Here is a 26,117-nt window from a genome sequence, read left to right on the forward strand (position 1 = left end):
TAAATATGGGTTAATGAGTGAATGGAAGTGTGAGGAGTTGGGTAAGGAGCACCGGAATCACTCCGAGTTTCCATCTGCTGCCTCTCTGCATGGCTGTTCTCAGCTGCCAGAGCCAGTCCTTTCCATCTCTGTGCTTCTGAGACATGGTTTCAGATTCTTCTATCTTTCCTGGGTAAAACATAACATACGACCGTTTGGAGACGATTGTTGGTAAGTGGAAGAAGAACAAGACATGAGGTGGAGTATGGTGTTGGGGGATGATTTCTTTAAAATAATTTATTCATTAAAAGAGTTAAATATACTCACTGAGAAAACTTGGAAAATAGTGAATTGTAGGGGAAAGGAAAAAAAGATCTATCATCCATTATTTTCAATATCCAAGAAAATTACTATTAACATTTCAGCGTATCTCTCTTTAGTCTTTTCTCCATCTGTAGCTTTTCCTTTACCTTTCAAAGTTGTGGTTCCCCACTGTACATACATTATTTTTATTCTGATTTAAAATTAATTTAACTCAAATTTCCCCCAAGGCATCTTTTTAAAGACCACATAAGCTGTTATTGAGTGAATCCACTACAATTTAGTTAATCACCGTCCTATTGTTTAGGTATTCATTTTTTTTTTTAATTGAAGCACAGTCAGTTATAATGTGTCAGTTTCTGGCATACAACACAATGTCTCAATCATGCATATACACATATATATATATTCATTTTCATATTTTTTGTTAAAGGTTATTACAAAATATTAAATATAGCTCCCTGTGCTATACAGAAGAAATTTATTTTTTATATGATGTCACTCACATGTGGAATCTAAAAAAGAAAAAAAGAAGATGCTAATGACCTCATCTACAAAACAGAAACAGACTCGCAGACATAGTAAACAATCTTATGGAAGGGGGAAGGAATACATTAAGGAGTTTGAGATTTGCAAATGTTAGCCACTATATATAAAAATAGATTAAAAAAAACAAATTTCTAGGCATTCATTCTCTTTCCATTCTTTTTCATGGTCTTAAACAGTGAATATCTTTTGAATCCTATCTTTTGCAGTGACTACGAAAGATGGCGTTTCTGAACTAAAGGGTATGACCACTATTTTACGGCCCTGGATATGATTACCGAATAGCTTTATCAAAAGGGGCAAGTGGTATTTCTCTCTCTCTTTCCGGCTTGACACATTGTAACTGACTGTACTTCAATTTAAAAAATTAATTAATTAATTACTTTTTTAAAAAGGGTCAAGTGGCTACACTCTCACTGGCAGTGAATGAGATCGCAAGTGCCCCAGCGCTCTGGTGACCTGTCCTTCGGCGGGATAGCTGAAAGCTCTGAGGAGGAAAGACCAGTGGGCAGTTGTTAAGGATGCCTCCAGACAGAGGGGGAAGTCAAGCCACCGAACATCTGCTTGTCTGGGCAGTGGCTGTGAACTCTGGGTTAACGACGTTCTGCTCTCTTCCAGGGTCACGCAGTGATTCTGGAGATGCTTATTTGGAAGCTGGAAGCCTTTGACGTCAGAAGGGTCAAAGGGATGATGGGATGATGAGCCAAGTGGGGAGCTAACCGTTGATCCCCCAGTTCCTTTCAGACGCTCCAGAGGCCTACAGGGGGTCCTTTCCGAGGTTGCCTCTCATTTCTCCCACTCTTGGCGTCTCAGTTTACTCCTTTGGATCTTTCCAGAAACCGTCTTCGGCAGTTCTGAAACAAATTCCACCTAGTTGCCATAAAACAAAAACGCTTTGAAATCATCGATTCCCAGAAAGACTTTTTTTTTTTTTTTTTTTTGTCTGGAAAGAGCCATTCCCCTCTGCCACTTCATTGGAAAGACTCCCTGATTCCTGGTTCTCCCAAGTGGCAACAATCAAAACAGCGAGCCTGGCATGGTATTTCCAAGAGCATTTCAGCACCACCCCCTGAACCTGGCTTATGGCCAGTTCTTAGAGTGGGAACCCAGTGTGCTACTCGGAAGAAACAGGAGGAAAGGGCTGAAGGAGCAGCCAGGGCTATGTGTAGGGTCGTCTCCCCAGAGCCCCTCCCTGAGTGCAATTCCAGGGAGCATGTGCCCGTTCCGTTCCCCAGCTTAGCATGTCCTAGATCGTCCGATGTCTACCTTCCTGGGGTACTTGTATGGAGCAGTCACCCTCTTCACATGCTCCTGGAGTTCCCAGGTTAGCGTCTCTGGATCACGTGAGGAGTAGGCTGGAGAAAGGACTATAAACGCCTTTACCACCTGTTGGAAAGCAAAAACAAAACTGAGAAAGTTGGACCTCATACAACAACTCTTTCCTCCTTATCCTAGCCTTGTGAATATGTGCTCACGTTTACCAGTCTGACATAAAAGTTCTATCAGTGCCTTGGACTCAGCCAGCAAATTGGACACCACCAATTTTGTTTTTCCGTATGACTTGTCTTCCCAGTATCAGCTATTGGGAGTTGTGGCTTCTGTGGAATGATTTCAGAGTCCAATTCTCCAAACTATTCCCCATACACGAAATGACACAGTTAGGAGCCAAGGTGATTTTTCTTAGGATGCAAATAGTTTGGAGAGAGGAGATTCACAAACTCCTCACGGCCAATTACTTACAGGTTTTCATGACTAGGAAGGCAGCTGGGTATAGGTTTGGACAAGCAGGATGAGGGGAAACTGCAGACCACTTGCAAGGGGAGGTGAGTCTCTGTGAGGCTGCATGTGTGAGTGTGTGCAATCAGCGAGCATTTTGCTACACAGCTGTTTCAGGCATCCTGAGAGACACTCTGCACCTTGGCTCTCTCTGCCCACATCTTTCTTGCAGGCTGCCTCCTGCCAAGGAGGAGAATGAGTCTCAAACTCGGGTACAATAAAACATGTTTTCCAATAGGAACGGAAGAGTTCAAAGGCCACCATACAACTCTGTCAACAACACCCTAAGTGCTGGTTCACTGTCTTTGCATACTTTGCAAAGGTGGGCATCTCACTACCATTTCATGTTCAGACAGATCTGGTTTTTAGGAAGGGCTTTCTCTTACTGCTATGACTACCAAGCATTTCTCAGACACTTTCTATGTGCTGGGCTCGGTTCTGAGCACTAGGCTTTGAGCACACAGCCGTTTGCCACAGGTCCAATTCATTCATGACATGCAGAGCTAGGCATACATTTCCAGGTATAATTTCTCCATCACATAGATGGGACTCTCATGTCCCTCACTCTGTGTTAGTGACCTCAAATTTTAGTGGGCATCAGAATCACTTGGCTAGGGGCTTCTGGACGAAATGAAGATTCCTTAGGGCTGCATCTCCAGTCACTTTGATTCAGCGAGTCTGACTTGAGGTCTAGAAATCTGTAAAAGAAGAACCCCAGGAGATATAGCTGTGACCAGTCCAGGGCCCAGACTTCACGGATCACTCCTCTGCCGTGATGCTTCTGAGAATACAGCCTGATGTTGTACAAACTTTCATAAGGTAACTACACTGCACTTTAGGATTGTGCTGGATTTACAGCCGGTGAAAAGTACATAGATCTGCCTATGACTTTATTTCTCTCACACTGTCTGTTCCTCTGGGACCCATAGAAGGAATGTGCATTTCTCCCGAGAGAGGCTAGCTTATTAAATTTGGCCCATCTTTCTGATATATCCAGGTCATTTGGGATATTTATTCGGTCCTCCCTCAAGTTGGCTATCCCTCCCAGGTTAGAGCCACCAGCAACCATGTTTGGTGTGCTCACTATGTCCTCATCTGCAAATGTAAAAGGATTTTTTTATCGAACAGAATGGATGAGAAAGTCTGTACCTGCCACCAAGATCTCCCACCTAATAGTCCCTTTGGGACCCAGTTCTGTTGTCCACTCGACACTAAATTGTTTATATCCTTCTAGAGAGTATGTGTATCTCTAAGGACATGAGGACAATGCTTAACCAAAATGGATGTGTGTCTGTCTGATGGTGGCATTTCAGACCTTGTGGTACCTGGGGATGTGGGGGGTTCTGGGCCTTGCAGCTCACTCTGCTGGGTGCTCACAGGCACAGAACCGGGAGGCAATGTTCTTGGCTGGCCTAGTTACCTCTCCTCTGGTGGGGTCTGGACTGCTGACCACAGCAGACTCCAAGACAGCAGGGTGCTCAGCAAGGGCGCTTTCCACTTCAATGGGTCCAATTCGGTAGCTGGAAAAGAAAAAGAAACTCTTCCAGGAGACCACCCCTCCCCGATGAAGCTTCAAAGGGGGAGGCAGAGAGCAGACAACTTGACCTTGAGGAAATGATCACATCGTCATTTCTTCCCATGAACCAAAAGTAGCCGTCTTTGTCCACGTGGGCTCTGTCGCCTGTGATGTAAAAGTCCCCTCGTTCTGACGCTGCTGTCTTCTCAGGATTGTCCTGAAAGACAAAGTGAGCCCAGGAAGAGCCATCTGAGCACAGCCACTTAGGACACACGTCCGTCCCAAGCAGCCCCGTGCAGAAGGCTGGGGACTTCTCAACAGGAAGTCCAGTGGCCAGAAGTCCCCACTGGACAGGGAGCCATGAACCTATGGGTTTTCCCTCTTTTAACTGGAAGGAAGCTGCCAGGAAGGCATTAGGGACAGCCACCCACTACCACCCATAGAAGGGTCTAGGCAGCACATTCGCACACCGGAGGGTGGGCACAAGGCAGTTACTGGCTCTGTTTGTTTTAGGATAGAAGAATACACAGATACTCTTTGTGCTCAGGAATCACTGAAGATAGAAAGCAAGAGGCTGGCTGAAAGGCAAGGGTGGAAGAAAGAGATAAAACATCAAACTCTGATCCTCAAAGCTACTACTCAGCAAGAAAAAGAAACAAATTACTGGCACGTGCAACAATGGAGATGAATCTCGAAAACATTATGCTGCGTCAAAGGAACCAGACACACACAAATTAGTACTTTGACACCATTTACATGAAGTTCTTATTAAAAAAATATTTTTCAGTGACAACAAATAATTTAGCAATTGCCTGGGGGCTAAGGATTGGCTGTAAAGGGACGCAAGGGTACTTTTTAGGGTAATAAAAATGTTCTATATCTTGACTGCAGTGGTGGTTAACACAGTGACCATTTGTCAAAGGTCATTGCGTTTACATTTTACACGCGTTTAACATGGGAGCATTTTATTGTATGTAAATTATACTTCAACTTTCAAAATGTATTCTGAAAGACAAAGAAAAAAGCTAAGTTGTCAATACCTAAAAATAAATCTAACACAAAATCTATGAGAAGCATACACAGACAATATAAAATTGCACAAAGCATTAAAGAAGATATGAATAAATGGAAAGATAGACTTAATAGCCGAATGATGTTGATTCTCCCCAAATTGATCTAAAAACAATGCAACTCCAACTAAAATGCTAACAGTTTCCGTAGAACTTGACAGCTTGATTCTAACGTGCATGTGAAAAGCGGACGGCCAAGAGCAAGTGCAATATTTCTAAAGAAGTTGAGTAAGAAGGAGAGACTCGCTCTACTAGATGTTGAGACTTATGATAATGTTTTTATGGATAAAGCTCTAATTTTCTCAGGTAATGACACCTGTCGTGAGGCTGGGCACGGGAGGATGGAGTCAAAGCACCGCCCGCAGAGCAAGGGCCCTGGGAAGGGAATGTTCTAGACAAAGCATAGCAACCACATTCACTCCCAAACTGGAGGCAATCCAAGTAGCCATAGAAGATGGATTTTTTTCCCAAAACACTTTGTGCCGTAAAAAAGATTCATGACATAATTCAATGTTAATTTCATCTGTAGGGCACAGGGACCTATATTCAATATCTTGTAATAACCTTTAATGAAAAAGAATATGAAAACGAATATATGTATATATGTGTGATTGGGACATTATGCTGTACACCAGAAATTGATACATTATAACTGACTATAATTCAACTTAAAAAAAAGAATTAAAAAATAAGTACATATTATAAAGTTGCATTTGTGATATGGTGCCAATTATGTATTAAACTATACTTGAGGACCTTCGCTTGCATAGACTTCATTGAAAATTTTTTATCATCTCTGTATTAGACAATTACATGTCTCTTATAGTATAAATAGAGCATAAAAATGAAGGATGACAAAAGATCAGTCTCACTCTTCAGATAACCAAGGGTAAAAATTTGATCTCATGTATAGGACTTTTTCATGGCTTATCTGTGATTTTATGCATACGCACATTTGTGTGAATATGGAACATACTATACATATATTTCTACAGTCCAATTTTACCTCAGTTGACAATATACTGTAAGCATCTCCTTATAAGAATAAAAGCCTAATGTACTATAATATTAAATATTTATTAATTAAAAATATTCCCTTGGGTGGCTGTAATATTATTTATTCAAACAATTTCATGTTAGGAATTTGGGTTCTTTTTCCTTTTTTGTTCTTTCCCTTTTCTTTTCTCTCTTTTTCTTTCCTTTTTTCTCTTATTTTTTGTTTCTGTTTTTGTGTGTGCGTGTGTGCAATGCTATAATATCATTTATATAACGAATTTCCCACTGTTAGAAATTCAGGATGGGGAGGGTATAGCTCAGTGGTAGAGCACAGGATTAGCATGCACGAGGTCCTGGGTTCAATCCCCAGCACCTCCATTAAATAAATAAACCTAATTACCACCTCCCCCAACCCCCCCCCCAAAAATAAAACTAAAACTTAAAAAAATAATTCAGATAGTTCCTCCCCATTTTTTGTCTGTGATAAACAACACTGTAATGGACATTGTGTCTTTGACAGTTTGTTTCCTTAGGAAAATAAGCAGATTCCTTATACTGGATGTAAAATTGACATAGGCATAGTCATTTAGTGGACATTTTGCAATTTCAGCTATTTGGAAGTGGTCAACATGAGTTTGAAATGTGCCTGCTGATGAGGGGGGACAGGCTTAACTGTTCGGTCTACTGACCTCTCATCATTCACACAGGAACCCTGGGCTGCGACCTCTATTAATTTTTGTATACAATGATTCTCATGAAGAGATTTATCTTTTTTTCCCTTCAGTTAAAAATGATCCAGAAAGAAAAGAGCAAATAACTTGACAAATTACTTCACTTGCTCAATGGAATGATCACAGACCCAGAGAGGTTCTGTATGTAAGTTCTAAGAAGACATGGGTCTGTCCGGTGCTGTATACCTAAAGGTGTAAAGGAGACACTCAATGAATAATGAATGAATAAATTCTTCAGGAAGGTCAGGGATTTACTTTCACTTACAAAAACTGTGAGAAAGAAATACACTTACATTTTGATATTATCTCTGCCGGATGAAATTACTATGTGGCTGTTGTTGCTGTTCTGTAGGTAGGTTTCTGGGACTTTAAATAAAATACCGTGAAAGAGTATTTCTCTAGTGGTCACAGAAAAGCTGCTAAAATACACATACAACGTTCCAGGAACAAATGAGCTGATTTTTATCTGCTCTTTTCAATATGGTAACTGATGCACAGCAGATAGAATTCCTATAAAGCTTGGCTGCACATTTGAATCACCCACTGTGAACACCAGCCAGGGTGGGTATAAGGGAGAGGTGATCGTTAGATTATCACAGAAACGTGGACTAGAATCCTAGGACACAGCACTGCCAGGGAACATTTATCCAGACACGACTCAAGACAAAGAGAGTCCTGAAAACTAGGCTCTGGCACGAAATTGCAGTTTGACCTTTGGTGAGTCCCTTCCCTTCGCTGAACCTTGAGTTTCTCATCGTTAAATGCTGGTGTTGCCCTTATAAGTTTGCACTCGAGGCATATCCACATTCACATCCCTTGTCCTTACACACACTAGGTAATTGACATTGGATAAGTCACTTCATCTTTCAGCTTCCTTGTCAATAATGGCATCTTGTCAATAACAGTGCCAATCCACCTCCTGCAGTTACTACAAAGGTTAAACAAATAGATGTGTATAAAGCACGGAGCACAATGCTTGGCACACAGCACTTACTGTGAAAATGGCCACTTACCAAATAGCAGCTGAAGAAACAGAAGGGCCGGGTGGGTCTGACACGGATGGCAATATCCCCCTCTCCTCCTGGAGGCAGGACATTACCCTCATCATCTACAATCTGGTGGAGAGATCACAGGACGGTGTCTAGAAGTCTGCACAACCAGGCCATCTGCTAGCCGAGTCCCATGTTGCTAATCCAGATGTGTGTTTTGCTCTCCTCTTGGAAGGAACCAACCTTCACCAACAGTTGGGAGAGGCTGCCTACCTGCACATCGTAAGGTGGGGATGCTGTCCCCATGGATCCTGACTTGATTTTCGAGCCTTTGGGATTGGCACAGATCACAACCTGGAGAGACACCAGAACCAATAAGGAGGGAGCTTGTTTCTTTATTTCCTTCCTGGTCCATACCTTTTCTCTCACTGTGCCTTCTAATTCTTTTTCTCGCCTCCTTTCGTCTTCTACATTCTCTTCCTTTCTCTACTTTTCATCTTCCTTCCTTCTTTCCCTCCTTCTTTCCCTTCTTTTCATAGACGAGAATCACTTACTGAACACTCAAATAGGCACGTGAAGAACTTAACGTGTCATGAAGCCAAAGACTCAGCTGATCGCCAGATTTGTGCCTGGATGGCTATAGAGAATACTGTTTAAGATCTTGGGCTCTGACCAGAGACAGACGTAGGCTGTCTTGGTGAAGGCAAACACCTTCGGCCTCAAGAGTTAGTTTGCTGGCTAAGGTGTCATTGTGAAATTATTTTAAATTACCTTTCAACTAAAAGGGAAGAAAGGCTAATGGAGTTTTGGGTTTTGTTTTTAATTGAAGTACAGTCAGTTAAATGTGCCAATTTCTGGTGTACAGCATAATGTCCCAGTCATGCATATATATACAAATATGTATATATATATTCATTTTCATATTCTTTTTCATTAAGGGTTATTATAAGATATTGAATATAATTCCCTGTGCTATCCAGAAGAAATATGGTTTCTTTTATATATAGTGATCATCATTTGCAAATCTCAAACTCCCAAATTTATCCCTTCCCAAACAGCTTCTCCTCCCTGTGGGCAGGGCAGTCCCTGAGTGTTTCACAGAGATGACAGCCAGCAAGGCAGGAGGCTCTGCAGACCAGCCTTCCCCAGCAGCTGGCAGGGGGCTCAGGCGGAGGTGCTGGGGAAGGGGCAGGGCCCGGCTGCACTCACTGTCTCAGACTGGCCGTAGCCTTCGTGCAGCTCCAGGCCTGTCTGGCTCTTCCACTTTTCCCTCACGTCAGGGTTCAGGGCCTCTCCTCCGGCCAAACAGTGCTTCAGGCTCTGAAACTGGTACCTTTTCAGTTGGAAGACAAGGCCACCTGTGTCAGGACCCTTATCCCAACCCCACACTCCAGCACTGCTGCCTCGGTCCAGACACCTGAAGGCACTAAAGCATAAACTCCCATACTTTATAATCTGCTCCAAGTGCCCCGGCCTTGCAGGCATGTTCCTCATGTACCGGTAATTAAAAAAAAAAAAAAATCCAACTTGAGTTTGGAATAAAATCAGAAACTCACTTAGTAGACTTTGGTATAACATGGTGAATTTCAGGTGAATTTGCCAAAATGATTTAGTTGTAAATAAACTAATTGATATTAAATTGGTTGGGACAACTACGTGTTGAAAAAGATAAATTAAAAACTAAAAATATAGAAAGTGGCCCTCTAGGAACACAAAAATTCTGACAAATATTAAATATATTGCAAAACTCCTCCATTCAATAAACTATCCAAAATGTGAAAAATCAGTGATTGCAAATACATTTGTTATCATTTTCCTCTTTGGATCAAATTGGTTTGACTATTACTTAATATTACTGAGTATCTTTCAACCACATTTTGTTTGAACAAATCATTCAGAGTCTGATTTTGGTCAACTCATGCTGTGGAGATAATTTACAACAGATCAATGAATGGGATGAATCCATACATCATAAAATTAATCTTGACAATCATGGAAGAACTAGCTCTCTTAGGTGCTTCATGGCCAGATACATGGGATTAGGGAGACCGCCTACCTCGAGCTCTGAAATTTCAGACTGTCAGATCTAATCAGTTCCATCTGGATGCAAATTCCTAGGGCCAGAAGTTTATTCTTTTTTTTTTTCAGGAGTGGGTGGTAATTAGGATGGATGGATGGATGGAAGGATGGATGGATGGATGGATTGATTGATTGATTGATTGATTTGAGATACTGGGGATTGAACCCCAGGACTTCGTGCATGCTAAGCATGTACTCTACATTGAGCTACACTCTCCCCCCCACCAGAAGTTCATTGAGAGGTATCTGCAAAGGATATGGGTATGTGTGCTTGTGACTATGTGTGTGTGAGAGAGACCAAGAGACAGAAAGTTGGAATGAGAGGGTGTATGTGTGCGTGTGTGGGTGGTGGAGGGGGGTACCTGTGCTATATATTTACATACTTAGGCCCCCAAAGCACCAAAAAGATGGGCCCTACCTGGTTAGATCCTCCTGCACAAGCAGCCGGAAGATGGTGGGGACACAGCAGAGGGTGGTGATCGGGAACCTGGACAGAGTCTAAACAAAAACAAAGGGCGGAAGATCTTCTTAGAGTCACTAGGGAGGAGGGACTTCATGGAGTTGGAGCAAGTGAATTGGGTCTTCACATTCCAATTACCAGAGGAGAAAAATTGAGCACTGTGTGTAGTATCCAGCCTCTGAGATGGCCTGGAATGACTCCCACCTACTAGTGTTCCAACTGGGTCCCCTCCCACAACGTACACAAAATTTGGTCCGTGTGACCAGTAGCATGATGCAGATGTCACTTTTGAGATTAGGTTATGCAAAAACTATGGCTTCCGTCTTGGATGCTGTCATTCTCCCTCTCTTGAATCACTCCCTGTGTTGTGAGTATGCTCAACTCCTCCAGTGGACAAGTGCACGTAGTGAGGAACGGAAGCTTGTGGCCAACAGCCAGTGAGGAACTGAAATTTTCTAAAAACCACATGAGTGAGTTTTAAAACATAGTTTCCAGCCCCAGTCAAGCCTCAAAATAACTGCAGTCTTAGCTGACATATTTTTTTCTTATTATTGTGGCAAAGTAAGCATAACATAAAATTAATCAATTTGACCATTTTTAAGTGTACTTACCAGTGGTATTAAGTAAACTCATACTGTTGTGCAAACATCACCACCATCCACCTCCAGAATTTTTTTTTTTAATTTTCCCAAACTGAAACTCTCTACCCGTTACAAAATATCATCTCATTTCCCTTTCTCCTAGCCCCTGACCATTCCACTTTCTGTCTCTACAAATTTGATGATGGTAAGACACGGTACATTATCTGTTCTGTTGTGGCTGGCGTATTTCGCTTCGCATAATATTTTCAAGATGATGTAGCACGTGTCAGCATTTCCTTCTTTTTAAAGGCTAAATCGTAATCCATTGTATGCATGTGCTACATTTTGTTTATCTGGATCCATGGAACTTGAGTTGCTTCCACCTTTTGGCTATTATGAACAATGCTACTATGAACATGGGTGTACCCATCTGACATCCTGACTGCAACCCTATGAGAGACCCTGATCCAGAACTACCTGTTAAACTGATTCCAAGATTCCTGATCATCAGAAACTGAGATAATAAATATTTGTGTTTTAAACTGCTATGTTTTGGGGTAATTTACTACACAACAATAGATAACTAATATATACATTATGTCAGGACTAGGGGCAGTGGAGGGAGAAGGCACACACTAGTTGATCAAGCCCTACCTGATTAATAATGATGGTGAGGATTGATAATGGTGATAATACAATCACTATGTGTTAAGAAACTACTACGTGCCAGACCATATGCCTAGTATTATTTAAGTCTCACCGCAACTCTATGCAACTATATTATCCCTTTCTTTCCTAAGGATGATAAACACGAGGTTCAGGGAAACTTAGGTGACTTTCCCAAGGACACACAGCTAGTAAATGGAAGATGTAGGATCAGAAGGATCAGAGGCCTGACTGATGGCCCAGTCTGTCCTATTAGCCATGTGATCCAGCTTGCTTCAGTGCAAAGAACACGGGCAGGTGGTTCCCCTGATATTTTAAGAAATTGTGGTTAAGAAGTGACGGGCAGAGGAGGGATGCCTGTGTCTCTACTGGGGACGTCAAGTATGAGAAAACCCTGGAAGGGTGGGCAGGAGACTCTAGAGTTGGGGGAAATACCTATGCTCAGCACCATGGACAGTAGCACATAAAGTTGAGGAATAGGTTATGATTTTCCCTCAAGGTGTTGAAAAGTAACTGTGGTTTTGATATGAGCATAGGAAAGCAAGTAGTGGCAGGAGAGGCACCCCAAGAAGAAAAAATAGAATGTGCAGAGATTTGAAGATACAAAGTGGTCTTCTGTCTAGGGACATAGCTAGAGGATAGGCAACGATTCAAGGTAGCCTAGTGGGCATGAACCAGATTATGGAAGGTCCTAGGAGCACCAAAGAACCATTATTGTCACCGACTCATGTCTCTTCTCCTGCAAATTCAAAACCTATATCCCACTCATCTTATTTATACTCAACACACGAGAGGTATTTTTGTCTCTTACGTTCAGGATAGTCTTGGCATCAACTTGGGGCAGCTTATGCACAAAAGTGCAAGATCCATTAGGCCAGGCAGAGAAGAGGGTCCAGGCTGCCTTCACCCAGCCAGTGTCCGTCGTGTTCCAGAAGATATCCGATTCAGTCAAGGCCACCCACCTTCTGCCAAAAATGAAAGTAAGTCAGAACTCCGAGCAATATTTCTATCTTTCAAAAGGATTACATTATCCATTTCCCCTATCTGGAGCCTTGCTTACCGTGTGTACTCACTTATGCTTGTCAAATCTGTATAAGAACCATAAAGTCAACCTTTGTCTCAACAAGCATTTATTGAGCATTTTCTACGTCCCTGTGCCCTAGGCTAACGGTACAGAATTAAAAAGACAGATCCCATGCTTCCAAGCAGTTCATAGTCTACTGGGAGTGATATATAAGGGAAGAAATAATCTCCACATAATGGGGTAAGGTCACTTTCTTTACTCAGTCAACATTTATTCAGCACTTATCATTAGGGATACAGAAACAAATGATTAGTCTTTCTTGGAGAGGGTTATAGTTTAGCAAGTATAAACATAAACTTGGCATGGTCCTTGACTCTTTCTCTCTCACCTCGTATCAAATCTTACTAGGTCTGCATTCAAAATACTTTCAGAATCTCACCTCCTCTCACTCCTTCCACTGCTATTTCCCCAGGCAAGCAAGCCTCCACCCTCGTCTCTTAATGTACTGGCCTCTTAAGTGGTCCTCTGCTTCATCCTTGCCCCCTGCAGTTTATTCTCAATCCAATATTCTGAGTTATCCTTTCAAAAAACAAATCAGATCATGTCACTCCTCTGCTCATAATACTCTAATGTTCCTCAAAAAATTACATAGAATCACCATCTTACCCAGCAATTACACTTCTGGTGCATACTCAGAAGAATTAAAAGCAGGGTCTTGAGCAGTTATTGTGCACCCATGTTCACAGCAGTGTTATTCACAAGAGCCAAAAGGTGGTGAGGCAGAAAGCCCCATAATAAGACCGGCAGGATCCCCAAGCAGGGCCACTACTCTCCTACCAGCACCATCCAGTTCCCTGGCCCAGAGACTCTATCTCACTCTTTGCCTCTGAAACAGCTTACTTACACCTAAAATTCTATTGGTTCCCTGAGCTCACTCCTGATTGGTTATTTCCTTCACTCCTGATTGGTTCATTTCCCTAGCTTCTGATTGGTCCATTTGTAGTACTTCATTTGCATGGAACTCACTCCTGATTGGTTATTTCTCTCACTCCTGATTGGTCCACTTCCCTCACTCCTGATTGGTTATTTCTCTCCCTCCTGATTGGTCCATTTCTACAAAGCTTGTTCTTAATTAGTCAGCTTTCCTTATACCTAATTTGCATATGATGTTGCAAAGTGTAAACTGGCAGCTGATAAAAGCCTGTGTAAACCTACAGCCGGGGTCCTGAGCTTGGAGTGTTAACTCCTCTGAGCCTGCTGGCAAAATAAACCTGAGTTCTACAACTTTCCGAGCGCTGCTTGGTGTCTCACCCGGATCTAGGTTGCTGTCACAACTGAGCTGTAACACCGAGCTATAAAACTGAGCTGTAACACATTTTTCTGCAACAGTGGGAACAACCCAGGTGTCCATCAGTGAATGAATGGATAAACAAAACTGGTGTATACACACAATGGAATATTATTCAGCCCTAAAAAGGTAGGAAATTCTGACACATGCTACAACATGGATGAACCTTGAAGGCATCATGCTAAGTAAAATACACCAGACACAAAAGGAAAAATACTGTATGATTTCCACTTTTATGAGATTCCCAGAGTAGTCAAATTCATCAAGACGAAAGCAGAACAGTTGTTGTCAAGGCCTGGGGGTAGTAGGGAATAGGAAGTTTTTGTATAATAGGTGCAGAGTTTCAGATTTGCAAGATGAAAAAGATTTGCAGATGGATGGTGGGGATGATCGCACAACATTGATGCATTTAACGACACTGAACTATACACTTAAAAATGGTTAAAATGGTAAGTTTAATGGTACATATGCTTTACCACAATTTAAAATAAAATCTCCAATGGCTTGTCACCTCACTCAGGATAAAGCTAAAGCCTTCCTGATTTGCAGCCCCCCTCAAGCTGTCTGATCTCAACTCCTACCACTTTCTGCCTCACTCACATTCCTCCAGCTCATCTGCCTACTTTCTGCTCCTCGGACCCACCAGACAAGCGGTCCTCATACCTTCCACTGGCCACAAAGCCCAGTCCATAGCTGGCTTGTGTGTGCTCAACCATCTTGGGGTTCCCGGTAGTGCCGCTTGTGAAGTAGATGGCCAGTGGGTCTTGACTCTTGGTCCTCGCGCAGCTATGTTCTGTGGATGCCTCCCTGTAAAGTATAAAAATTCGAGGGGCATACTGCTAGTAGGGAAAATAGTCATAGTTACAAAAATATGTGCAACAACAAGCCGGCTACCATTTTATTAAATACTCCATGTTAGGCACGTGCTGGAAGCTCCAGCCCGCATTTTCTCTGATCCCTACAGGAACCACCTAGTGGGGTGGGTACTATCATTATAACCTTTTGCAGATGAGAAAATTGAGGCTCAGAATGATCAAGTGACTCAGTCAAAAAGCCTGTGCTGTTATCAGGGCGTGAGGACTTTCTGGTGGAACACACCCACATGAGGCACGGTTCCCACCCCCACCTCAGCTCCTAGTAATTTAGAGCTGTGTTCTAAAGTGTTCCCTAAATTTGGAGTTTTGAGATCTGGGTCATTCCTAAGGTTCTGTGACCTGGAGAGTTTCGAACTCACTGTTTCTCAACCCTGGCTGCATCTTAGGACCACCTGGTAAATGTTTAAAAGAAATATTCTTACCTGGGCCCCACCCTGGAGGGAAAGTGAAATCAGAATCTTTGACGATTGTTATTATTTATTTTTTTTAGAAAGCTCCTCAAGTAATGCTAATGACGGCCAAAATGGACAGCACTGATCTGGACCAACCTGGCAACTCTTCAAAATCACCTGGGCAGATGTTTGAAAATGCAGATTCCCAGGGCCCTTGCTCAGATATGTCTGGTTAAGTGGGGCCTTGGAGTCTGTATTTAAAACCGCACCCCCACATAAATAAATAAATAAATAGCTAGGTAAATAAATAAGTAATTTCCCATAATTTTACAGTAGAAAGCTTATATTCTAGTGTAGGAAAGAACAATCTAAAAGGTATTTACCATGTCCTCAAACTTTAAAATATATCTTTCATGCTTAATTTTATTTCTTACATGTGTTGACTATTTTCTGTTCAAGTTTCAGCTGCTCACCATTGTATTGGAATATAATGAAAATATAGTATAGGAAAGTACCGTATATTGGAAATATAATATTTTAGGAAATATAGGACACATTATTTATAATCCATGCTTGTGGGTCTTATAATCCTGAAAATTATAACATGTAAGTGTACGTGACACAAAGTTCTCTTTTAAATTAAGCTAGGGACAAGAGACAAGTGTTGATATTAGTCAAAAAATAAAATAAATTTTAAATAGCACCCAGATGAATCTGATGCAGCTGATCTATGGGGACAGGCATTTGTGATTTAACAGCGTGGACGCCTATGAGGGCTGCTTTTTGGTTCTGGCTTCCAATCAAGACAAAGTCTCAAATGCCCAGATAGGTTTCCAGCAGACCTTGCTCAAAGGCAAATGCCCCAACACTGACTTCACTACTTATTAGCATCTTGAACAAGTCACTTTGCTTTTCCAAGTCTCAGTTTCCTCATTTGTAAAATTAGGGTAAAGTGTACTTCGTAGGGTTTTTTCCAAGGATTAAATAAAACAATGTCTGATTATTGTGTTCTGAGCATCAAACACCATTCTTGTCATAAAATAGATGTTCACTAAATCTTTGCTGCATGAATGAATGTAGGTGAATGCCTACCTAGCACACCTGGCATACACTGAGCACTCACTACATGGCAGTGACGATTAGATTATTAACTGACCACCTACTATGCACTAAATGCCTCATATGGATCATCCCATTTATTCTGGCTGGTAACTCTGTAATTATTATCACCATTATAGAGGTAAATGCACAAAAAAGCTAGTGACAAGTCTAGTACTGACTGAGTGATGCTGAAGGATCTTACAGTAGTCGCCAGGATTAGGTCCTAGGTCTGTCTGGCTTCCAAAGTGTGCATTCCTTCCTGATTGATTCACCCTCTTTGTGTGCAATCAGCAGTGCATTCTTGCTGCTTAAAGGAGAAATGCCTTGGCCTCGTTTTTATGCTGTCCTCTGGAGAGCCCCCAACTTACCGGAGGAGTTCCCGGAAGTTCACCCAGCTTGGCCGACTGCTGTCTGACACGAGCAGCTTGGTCTGGAGAGAGGGGCAAGTCCGCACTGATGGCGTCCACCTGTGGAGCCGTGGAGTCATTGGTGATGATGCACTTGGCCTTGGATGCCTGCAGCCGGAATCTGAGGTCCTTCTCTGTCAGCTGAGAGATGCCAGGAATCATGACAGCCCCTGATACCACACAGAGAAGGGATGTTGACTGGGCAACAAGGGAAGACCCCTGCGAACAGGTCCAGACCACATATTCCCATCACAGATAGGAGCAGGAAGGGGCTGGAGAGAGTTGGAATGCCTGAACTAGAAAAAGCATTATTCATGATAATATTGAAATCCAGAAAGTACTTACAGAGTGCTTATATATGCTAAGAACTTTACATGTATTATTTCATTTAATTCTTACAACCCTGGAAAGTAGATACTATTATACCCATTCTGCAGATCAGAAAAACTAAGACTTAAACCTTTATGCCCTTAGATAACTTTATAACTTGCCCAAGATCACATAACTAATATGCTGCAGAGCTGGAATTGTGAACCCAGACAGTGGTGAACTTGAGCCCATGATCTTGAACGTTGCATTATATTGCCCTAGAGTTTACGTAGTTCAATGGTTTTTCATGCTTTTCAAACAAAAGGCTACAGTGAAACTCAGTGTTGCATGTGGATCGCTTGGGGCAAGGGGGGGCGGGGGTGTAGGTGGAGCAGTGGAGGCTCCATGTTACTTCAACCAAAGCCACTCTGAGGGTAGCTGAGTTCATCTTCTTCCAAGAGAAGGGATGAGGAAGCAGAAAGCAGGGCCAAAGTTTAATCAGACACTTGAAAAATCACTCAAGTGTCATAATGCAGGCTTTAAACACTTCACACTCCATCGAGTCCAGCATTCTCATTTCACAGACAGGAGGAAAGAGATCTTAGAATTACAGTCATCCAGCCCCAGCCAGAGAGTGAGAACAGAAGACTGAGGAAGGGGCCGATCCCGAAGCGGGTGGGTGCCAAAGCAATGTTCTCATCAACCTTCTATTTTCTACACTTTTACAGGAAAAGCCCAGCACGGACACTCTGGGAGCTGAGCAGTACGATTCTTCACTGCCATCTCTCTGTGTTAGCTACTTCCAGCACAAGTCTGTTCCACACGGCATTGTGTGCGGTGCTATGGGGGCCCAGGCAGATGGTGGAGACCAGGAGCTGTCAGTAAGAGAAACGAGCTGAACACTGTAGCCTAGAGGAAAAGTGATGCATGCATACGTGGAGAACGTGGGAATGGGAGAATGTGAGGACGTCCAGCTGGAGTAGCCTCTAAAATGGAGAGGGTGCTAGACTGGAAGCTGCAGTGGGGAATGCAGTGTTGAGTTATTCAGTTGGGACAAAAAGAAATGTGGGAATCTATATAACTGGGGAAACTGGAGACATTTAGGTAAATAGAAAAAAATAATTATCGTAATACTCCAAAGGAAGTTTTGATCACACGAAGTGCCTAACACAGTGCCTGGAGCATAGCAGGTCCTCAAGAAAAGGACAGGGGCTCCCTTAACTCAGCCCTGGCATTTAAATGGACCTTAAATGTCATGCCGTGTGGAGACGTTCTCAAACCAGTGTGCCTGTTTCTTTTCCTCAGAGCTGGATACATTAAAATGGTGCTCACTTTTATATAGTGTGCAAAAAATATGTAAGAATTAAATTAAAATTTCTGCCTCCTTTTTTTTGTTGTTGGACAATTGATTCACAAAATGGCTGAATTAAGCTTGTTAATATAGAAAGGCTAATTTCCTGTTGTGGGTTTTGTACCCCTCTGTTTTGCAAGTATTATTTGTAAAAACAAATTTCAGGTAGATTTACAAACATGATTGGAAGGGGGTGGACAACACTGTAAGTGGTGGAAAGCTCCGGGAGGGGGCGGAGAAACCAGCACTCCACTGAAAGCAGTTGTCTTGTTTTTGTAAAATCAGCCTAAAAATTCCAGCCCTTTTAATAAGTGCATCGGACAGGGCCAGCAGGGGCTATCCGGGCTCTGTGGCCGTGTCCTCTTGCTTCCCATCCTCCTCTGCTCGAAGACACAGCCCAAGAAGATCAATGATCTGCTGTCCTGGGCATTCATGACAGTGGGAAGAGGAATCTTTCAGGGCTGATCTTATTGCTTTGATTATTTTGTACTTCTTGCCCATTTCTTGGGAGCTAGGCAAAGCTGTGACGGTGAGAGCCATGAAGTCTAAGAGTGAAACTAATCTAGATTGGTTACAAAGGTCTCTCATCTGTAACTGCATCACTCTCCAGACACTGGCAGCTCCCAAACCACCATGCAAAAAAAAAAAAAAAATATATATATATATATATATGTGTGTGCGTGTGCGTATATATATATATAGTTTATTCCATTCAGAATTTAAAAAATATCAATTTAGTTGTCAACATGAAAATATTGGAAGACGGTTTTTTTTTCCCCACAAAAATCCAGTTTATTACAAAATCAGAAGTTCTGGAAACACTGGCCCTCATTCACCCAAGGAAACATTCGGTTGGAGTTGAGAAGCAGCTGTCCCTGACTGACGAGGCATGTGAGCTCCAGTTCACCACAGTCCTCGGCACTCCCTGCTTGTCTCACACTGGACTGCTTTAATCAATTTCAGTGCTATCTGGCCCTGTACCCGATCAAGTTCGTGATTGTCGGGCAATGGGAAAATAAACAAAACTCCACATTGGGTTCAGTATGCTCCATCTCCCGAACCCTGTGGATGCTGTCAAAGCTCTGGCAGGTCATGTCAGCCCCAACTGGGAGTCTCAGCCCTGCTCACTGACCTGTCCGCATACAAGCCACGCTGACCAGCCACCACTCCGGGAGCCGTGGAAGCACCAGCATCACTCTGTCTCCAGGCTGCAGGCCACACACGCCTCCCAGCACGTTAGCCGCCTTCCTGGACTGCTCCCCTAGCTCCTCAAAGCTCCACTTGACCTCTGCTCCCATGCCGTCGACCCACCAGAATGCGGGGATTGGGGGCCGGTGCCCAGCCTAGACAGCGTTGCAGGCAGAAGAGAGGTTGAAACCATCTGTTGGGGATTTTTGTTTCCTTGGTTTTTGAAAATTTAATTTTACAGTAAGTATTACATTCACAGGGTTCAAAAATCAAAACAGTATGAAAAGATGTGCATTGAGAAGGCTTCTCCCATCCTTGTGCCAATCCACCTGCTCCCTTACTTCACCTGCCTCAGTGAGTAACCAATGCTATTAGTTTCTTGCACATCCTTTTAGTGTTTCTTTAGACAAACATACATGTATTCCTTTTTCCACATCATCTTTTTAATGCCAAAGATAGCATTAGATTCACACTGTTCTGTGCCCTCCTCTTTTTAAATTGAGATATAATTCTCCCACCATAAAATTCACCATATTTAAATGAACAATTCAACAGGTTTCAGAATATTCATAAAGTTGTGTAACCATCACTACCATCTACCTCTGGAACATTTTCATTATCCTAAAAAGAAATATTCTGCAGATTAGTGGCCACAAGTTTTTCTCTCCTTACCAAGCCCCTGGCAACCCCTAATCTACTGTCTGTCTCTATGGCTGCCTATTCCAGATGCTTGATATGAATGGAATTATACAGTATGTGGCCTTTTGTGTCTGGTTTCTTTCACTTCGCATAATGTTTTCAAGGTTTATCTATGTTGTAGCATGTGTCAGCGTTACAGTCCTTTTAATGGCCAAGTAACATTCCACTGTATGGATAGAGAACATATTGTTTACCCATTCATCAGCTGATGGACATTAGGGTGGCTTCCATTTTGGAGCTATTATGAATAAAGTTGCTATGAACATTTATGTACATATTTTTGTGTGAAATTACGTCTCCTATTCCATTGGATATATATCTAGGAAAATAATTGCTGGGTCATATGATGACTCTATGTTTAACTTTTTAAAGCACTGCCAAACTGTTCTCCGCAGCATCCATGCCATTTTACATTCCCACTGGCAATGAATAAAGGTTCTAATTTCTCTACTTTTGCTAATACTTCTTAGCAAACACTTTTTGTTTGTTTGTTTGTTTGTTCTTTAAACATTTTTTTATTGAGTTATAGTCATTTTACAATGTTGTGTCAAATTCCAGTGTAGAGCACAATTTTTCAGTTATATATGAACATACATATATTCATTGTCACTTTTTTTCTTCTCCATGAGCTACCACAAGATCTTGTATATATTTCCTTGTGCTATACAGTATAATCTTGTTTATCTATTCTGCATATGCCTGTCAGTATCAAAAATTTTGAAATCCCAGTCTGTCCCGTCCCACCCCCCACCCCCTGGGCAACCACAAGTTTGTATTCTATGTCTATGCGTCTGTTTCTGTTTTGTATTTATGTTCTTTTTGTTTGTTTGTTTCTTGATTTGTTTTGTTTAACACTTTTTGTTTGTTCACTTGTTTTGGTTTTGGTTTTGGTTTTAGCCATGTCACTCTGCGTGAAGAGGTATCTCCCTGTGGTTGGGACTGCATTCCCCTAATGGATAAAGATGTCGAGCATCTTCTCATGTGTCTATTGGCTGTTTGTTCATATTCTTCAGAGAAATGTCTGTTTGAATCCACAGCCTATATTTTCATTGGGTTATTTATCTTCTTATTGTTGAATCTGAGTTATTTTTATATTGGAGACAAATGTATATATATTTGTTGCAAATACGTGATTTCAAATATTTTCTCCTATTCTGAGGGCTGTCTTTCATTTTGATCTACAAATGCTATTAATTTTCATGAAGTTCAATTTATCTATTTTCTTTCATTGCTTATGCTACAAAACCATTGCCTAATCCAGGAGATACACCTATATATTCTTCTAAGAACTTTATAGTTTTTACTCCTTTACTTTGGTCTTTGATTCATTTTTGAATTAATTTTCGTATGTAGTGTGAGATAGGGGACCACATTCATTTTTCTTGTATGTGAATATCCAGTTGTGCCAGCACCATTAGTTGAAAAGACCATTCTTTCCTCATTGAATTTTCTTGGCACTTTTGCTGAAAATTAATTGACCATAGATTTATGAATTTATTTCTGGACTCAATTCTATCCTGTTCATCCATGTCTATCCTTATATCAGAACCACACTGTCATTTTTGGGTTTTTTTTTCCTCACACAGTCCTGATTACTGTAACTTTGTAGTAGGTTTTGAAATAAGGAAGTGTGTGTCCACTAGTTTTGTGTTTCTTTTTCACGATTCTTTTGGTTGTTATGGGTCCCTTGTGTTTCCATGTGACTCTTTGGACAAGATTGTTTATTTCTGTAAAGAAACCCCCTGGAATTTTTATAAAGATTACATTTAGCATGTAGACCAATTCGAGATGTATTGCCATTTTTTTCATCCTTATAATTTCTGCTTTAATGGCAATTAAGTTTTTAAAATGTACAGTTCAACTTAACATTATTCATTTAGAAAAGGCAGGTTTCAGGTAAGCTTCAAAATGCATGCAGAATGGAGAGGCTGTTATTTTCTGGCAGCTCTTGGTTTGTGAAAGCTAAACTTCATCAGATGTGTTTGAAACTTGTATCAGCATAGTCATAAAGGCTGTATTTTTGCATAAGGAGGTAATATCCAAGGGTTGTCCTTACTGAGATTCATCCAAATCTTGAGTAAGTGTTTCTTTAATAAATATCCCCTGGATTACTTCAGCTTTTGGTTAGTTTCCAGAGTTCTGAAAATTTGATGCTGACAATTTTTCTAAGGTTTTTTTTTTTTTTTATTGTTTTTGTGGTTGCTTTTAGGGAAGAGAAAATTTTAGAAAGCCCTTATTCTACCATTTTTCTGACTTAACCCTGTTTGTTTTCATCATTAAGAGAAGTCTTCTAAGGATGAGCCTAGTGTGGTTAAAAAAACTAAAAAACCCTTATACTTCGTAGACAGGAAAGGAGCACCCAGCTCCATCTCTCACAGACAGTTTCCATTCATTCTCACAATTCCAAGCAGCATATGGCATGACTCGCTTTTAATAGACGAGATCCAAAGAGCTCAAGGTGTGTGTCCAAGGTCACAACTCAAGTGGATGAGCCACGTCTGTCTGACCGCCAAGCTTGCAGGTGTAAAATCTCAGCCATTCTCACAGCACCTTCATAAATGTTACCATATCCACTGACAGTGGACTGGACTGTTCCTGTACCTACTCATACTATTACTTATTTCATATTTTGTCTTTAAGAAAGCTCCTCTTAAAATTAACATAAATAAATTCTTTGAAATAAAGTTTATATTTTCTCCTACTATAAATAAAAAGTTAGTACCTTTAACATAAAATACAGAGAGAGACACAACAACATAAGGGAAAATAAAGGAGTCATGTGCACAGAGACACACAGAGAAATCAAGATAATCTGAATTCAGTTCTATGCATCTGCTGTGATCTGTGAAAAGCTTGAGCCTGAGCCAAGCTCTTGCCTTATTTAGAAGGGACGTGTGTGACGTGAGGGAGATGTTAAAAACAGACTACTAGTAGACAAAACTTTCTCCTTCACTTGATCAGAATGACAGGAAAGGAATCAAAAGGGGTGTAACTCTCTCACTGTGTGGTCTGGACTCAGAAATGAGACACACCAGGGATTGGGCAAGGATGTCTATAGCTCAAAAACTTGGTCACAATTTTTTTCCTAAAGCTGCAACAATAATAGTTTCCATTTTAAGACTTGTCAAATTCCTAAGTCAAGAGGGACCCTAGGACACAGTGAGTTTCACCTTTTCCAGTTGACTCCACATGTCCAGCACGTCATGAGCAAAGTTGAAGTACTCAGGCACTGGCCGCCTCCCCAGGCTGATGGCTTCCCAGGTGGCCACGACCTTCTGAGGGGCAGGTAGAGTTGGCGGCTGCCCCGGAGACCCGCAGGTACCCCGGGCAGATCTCAGCACCTGGAGGACCAGTCCTCTCAGCCACAGCCTCATGCTGCTCCTGCCTGTCACCAAAGAGCACTGTCATGAATTCTGGGCTCCGGGGAGACACTGAGGTTGAAGAGGAATCTGTGGTCAGCCCTAGGATGGCCATAGCACAAACTGACTTGCAGAACAAAGTCTTGGACTTTAGTCTAAGTTCCATTGGGTGATTTTGATCATTTCTCCTCCCTGGACCTGAGGTCCATCCCTTCCGCCTCTCACTGCCCATGGATCTCTGTGGGTCTGAGGTCAGGAACTCAGGGCCCACTTCCCAATGCTCAGTTCTTCAAAGAGAATTGCCCAGCAAAGCCAAAGAAAGCTCGAGGGCAGTGGTCTCCAACAGAAACAAGATGTGAACCACATGTACTCATGTAATATACAATTTTCTAGTAGTTTCATCCAAAAAAGTAGAAAGAAACAGCTGAAATAGACTATGATAGTAATTTTTTTAACTAGCCATGTCCTATAATTTCAATCAATTTCAATCAATATCAGAAGAAATTATTAGACAGATATGTTACATTATTTTGTTGTTTTTCTCAGGCCTTTGAAATCTGCTGTAGATTTTTCACTTACTGGCACACCTCCGTCTGGACTGGGCACATTTCAAGTGCTCACCAGCTACATGTGGCTACCATACTGGACAGTGTAGTTTTAGCATCTGGCTATTCAGCGTGTGGGCTGTGGACCAGCCACATGAGCATCACCTGAGAGCAGGTTACAAAGGCAGAACCTCAGACCCTACCCCAGACCTGCGGAATTAGAACCTGCATTTTAACAGGAACCTCAGGTGAACTGAGAAATTTTTGAGAAATGAAGCGGTGGCCTAGGGGCTGTATCCCCAGTTTTAGTTCTCTTCCACCAAGTTCCTCTTGATAATAACAATCACAGAATATGATCATGGGAACTGCCATAGACTAAATGCTCGTGTTCCCCCCAAATTCATGTGTTAGATCCTAACCCCCAAGGTAATGGTGTGAGGAGGTGGGGCCACTGGTGGCTGATTAGGTCACGAGGGTGGAGTTCTTATAAAAGAGACCCCAGAGAGCTCCTTCGTTCCTTCCACCTGCTGAGGACACAGATTTGACCCAGGAAGCATGCTCTCGCCAGACGCCAATGAGCCCGTGGTGCCTCGATCTTACACTCCCCGGCCTCTAGGACTGTGAGAAATACGTGCGGTTTAAACCGCCCAGTACACGTGGCCCAAACGGGCTGAGACAATAACCAACGATAATAATGGGTCACAAGAACAGGAAAAATAATACCTGGCATCTACTGACGGCTTACTGGGTATTGAGCATTTGGGAAGCGCTTTATAAACATTATTTCCTTAAATCCTCATAACAAGTCTATGATGTGTTATTTTCTCTATTTTATAGATAAAGAAAGTGAGGTTTGGAGGGGAAAAGTGACTTCTTAATCCCACCTCCCAGAAGGGCCTAGACCCGAGCCTCTGCCGTGGCCCCCAGCCCCACGTGGCCTGCAGCCTCAGGACTCCCTTTCCCTGACCTCCCTCCCCTTCTCCCCACTGCTCATGAACTCCGCCCCACGCCTTTTCCCTCTGCCTTTCACCCCCGGATTCCTGGGGCCCCTTGGCAGCAGACAATTAGAATCCCAGGCCCCCTTCCCAAGTGCCCAGAGCCATTTCACGGGCCCTGCTCCCTGCTTGGCTTAATCAGCAAAGGCCTTGGAGGCCGCTGACACCTCCTGCTGAAGGGTTTCTCTTCCCAGTACCTTGTTTTTGAACCCGGGGACTGCAAAGGATGTCTAGGAGCTGCTTCAGCTGAAGGCAGGCCTTAATGCCCGTAAACATCTCGGCTCCTGGGAACGCTGGGAACGGCAAACTGCTGACCCAGCCTCCCACAGGCACTTTGGCCCCAAGCACAGCCAAGAGAGGGCACAGAGCCTGAAGCCATCAGAGGACACGTGGCTTCAACTGGTCAGCACACTTTGAGCCAGCGAGGGTGGCCCCACACCCTTTTCTCACAGCTGGGCGGTGGAACTCCAGCTCCGGTGCGTGCCCGGGGGGTGTCCCGGACCTAGGGATATTTTCCCTGAAAATTCAGGTCACCATCTAATCTAAGAAGAAAATGGGAACTTTATTGTATGTTGGCAGAAAAGAGACAATAGTGACACTAATGTAAGTCAAATCATGTCCCCTTTCTGCTCTAAACCGTCCAGCACCCAGGGACAGGAAGTGGATTAGCTGTTGACTGGGGCAAATGGGGACAAAGGATCTCTTTGTTGGAAATGTTCTGAATTTGGAGTGTGGTCATGGCTGCACAGCTCTGTAAACTTACTAAAAGAAATGAATAATAACACAAATAAGTGTACTCTTGAAATGAGTGAAT

At 42.4% G+C, this 26,117-nt stretch overlaps 1 protein-coding gene across 1 annotated transcript; it reads right to left on the minus strand.

The window, feature by feature from the left end:
• Nucleotides 1-771: 771 nt before the first annotated feature.
• Nucleotides 772-25,654, minus strand: ACSM5 (acyl-CoA synthetase medium chain family member 5). Its single transcript, XM_006177288.3, is given in 15 exon segments — nt 772-1,716; nt 2,113-2,232; nt 4,043-4,142; nt 4,228-4,355; nt 7,949-8,050; nt 8,198-8,278; nt 9,134-9,257; nt 10,422-10,501; nt 12,522-12,675; nt 14,746-14,889; nt 16,819-16,895; nt 16,897-17,027; nt 19,650-19,860; nt 23,575-23,789; nt 25,501-25,654. Coding segments are annotated over 15 exon segments (1,830 nt in total). The 5' UTR covers nt 25,580-25,654; the 3' UTR covers nt 772-1,632.
• Between the last annotated feature and the right edge of the window lie 463 nt (nt 25,655-26,117).

This window comes from Camelus ferus, chromosome 18 (assembly GCF_009834535.1).
Source record: "Camelus ferus isolate YT-003-E chromosome 18, BCGSAC_Cfer_1.0, whole genome shotgun sequence".
Lineage (NCBI taxonomy): Eukaryota > Metazoa > Chordata > Mammalia > Artiodactyla > Camelidae > Camelus > Camelus ferus.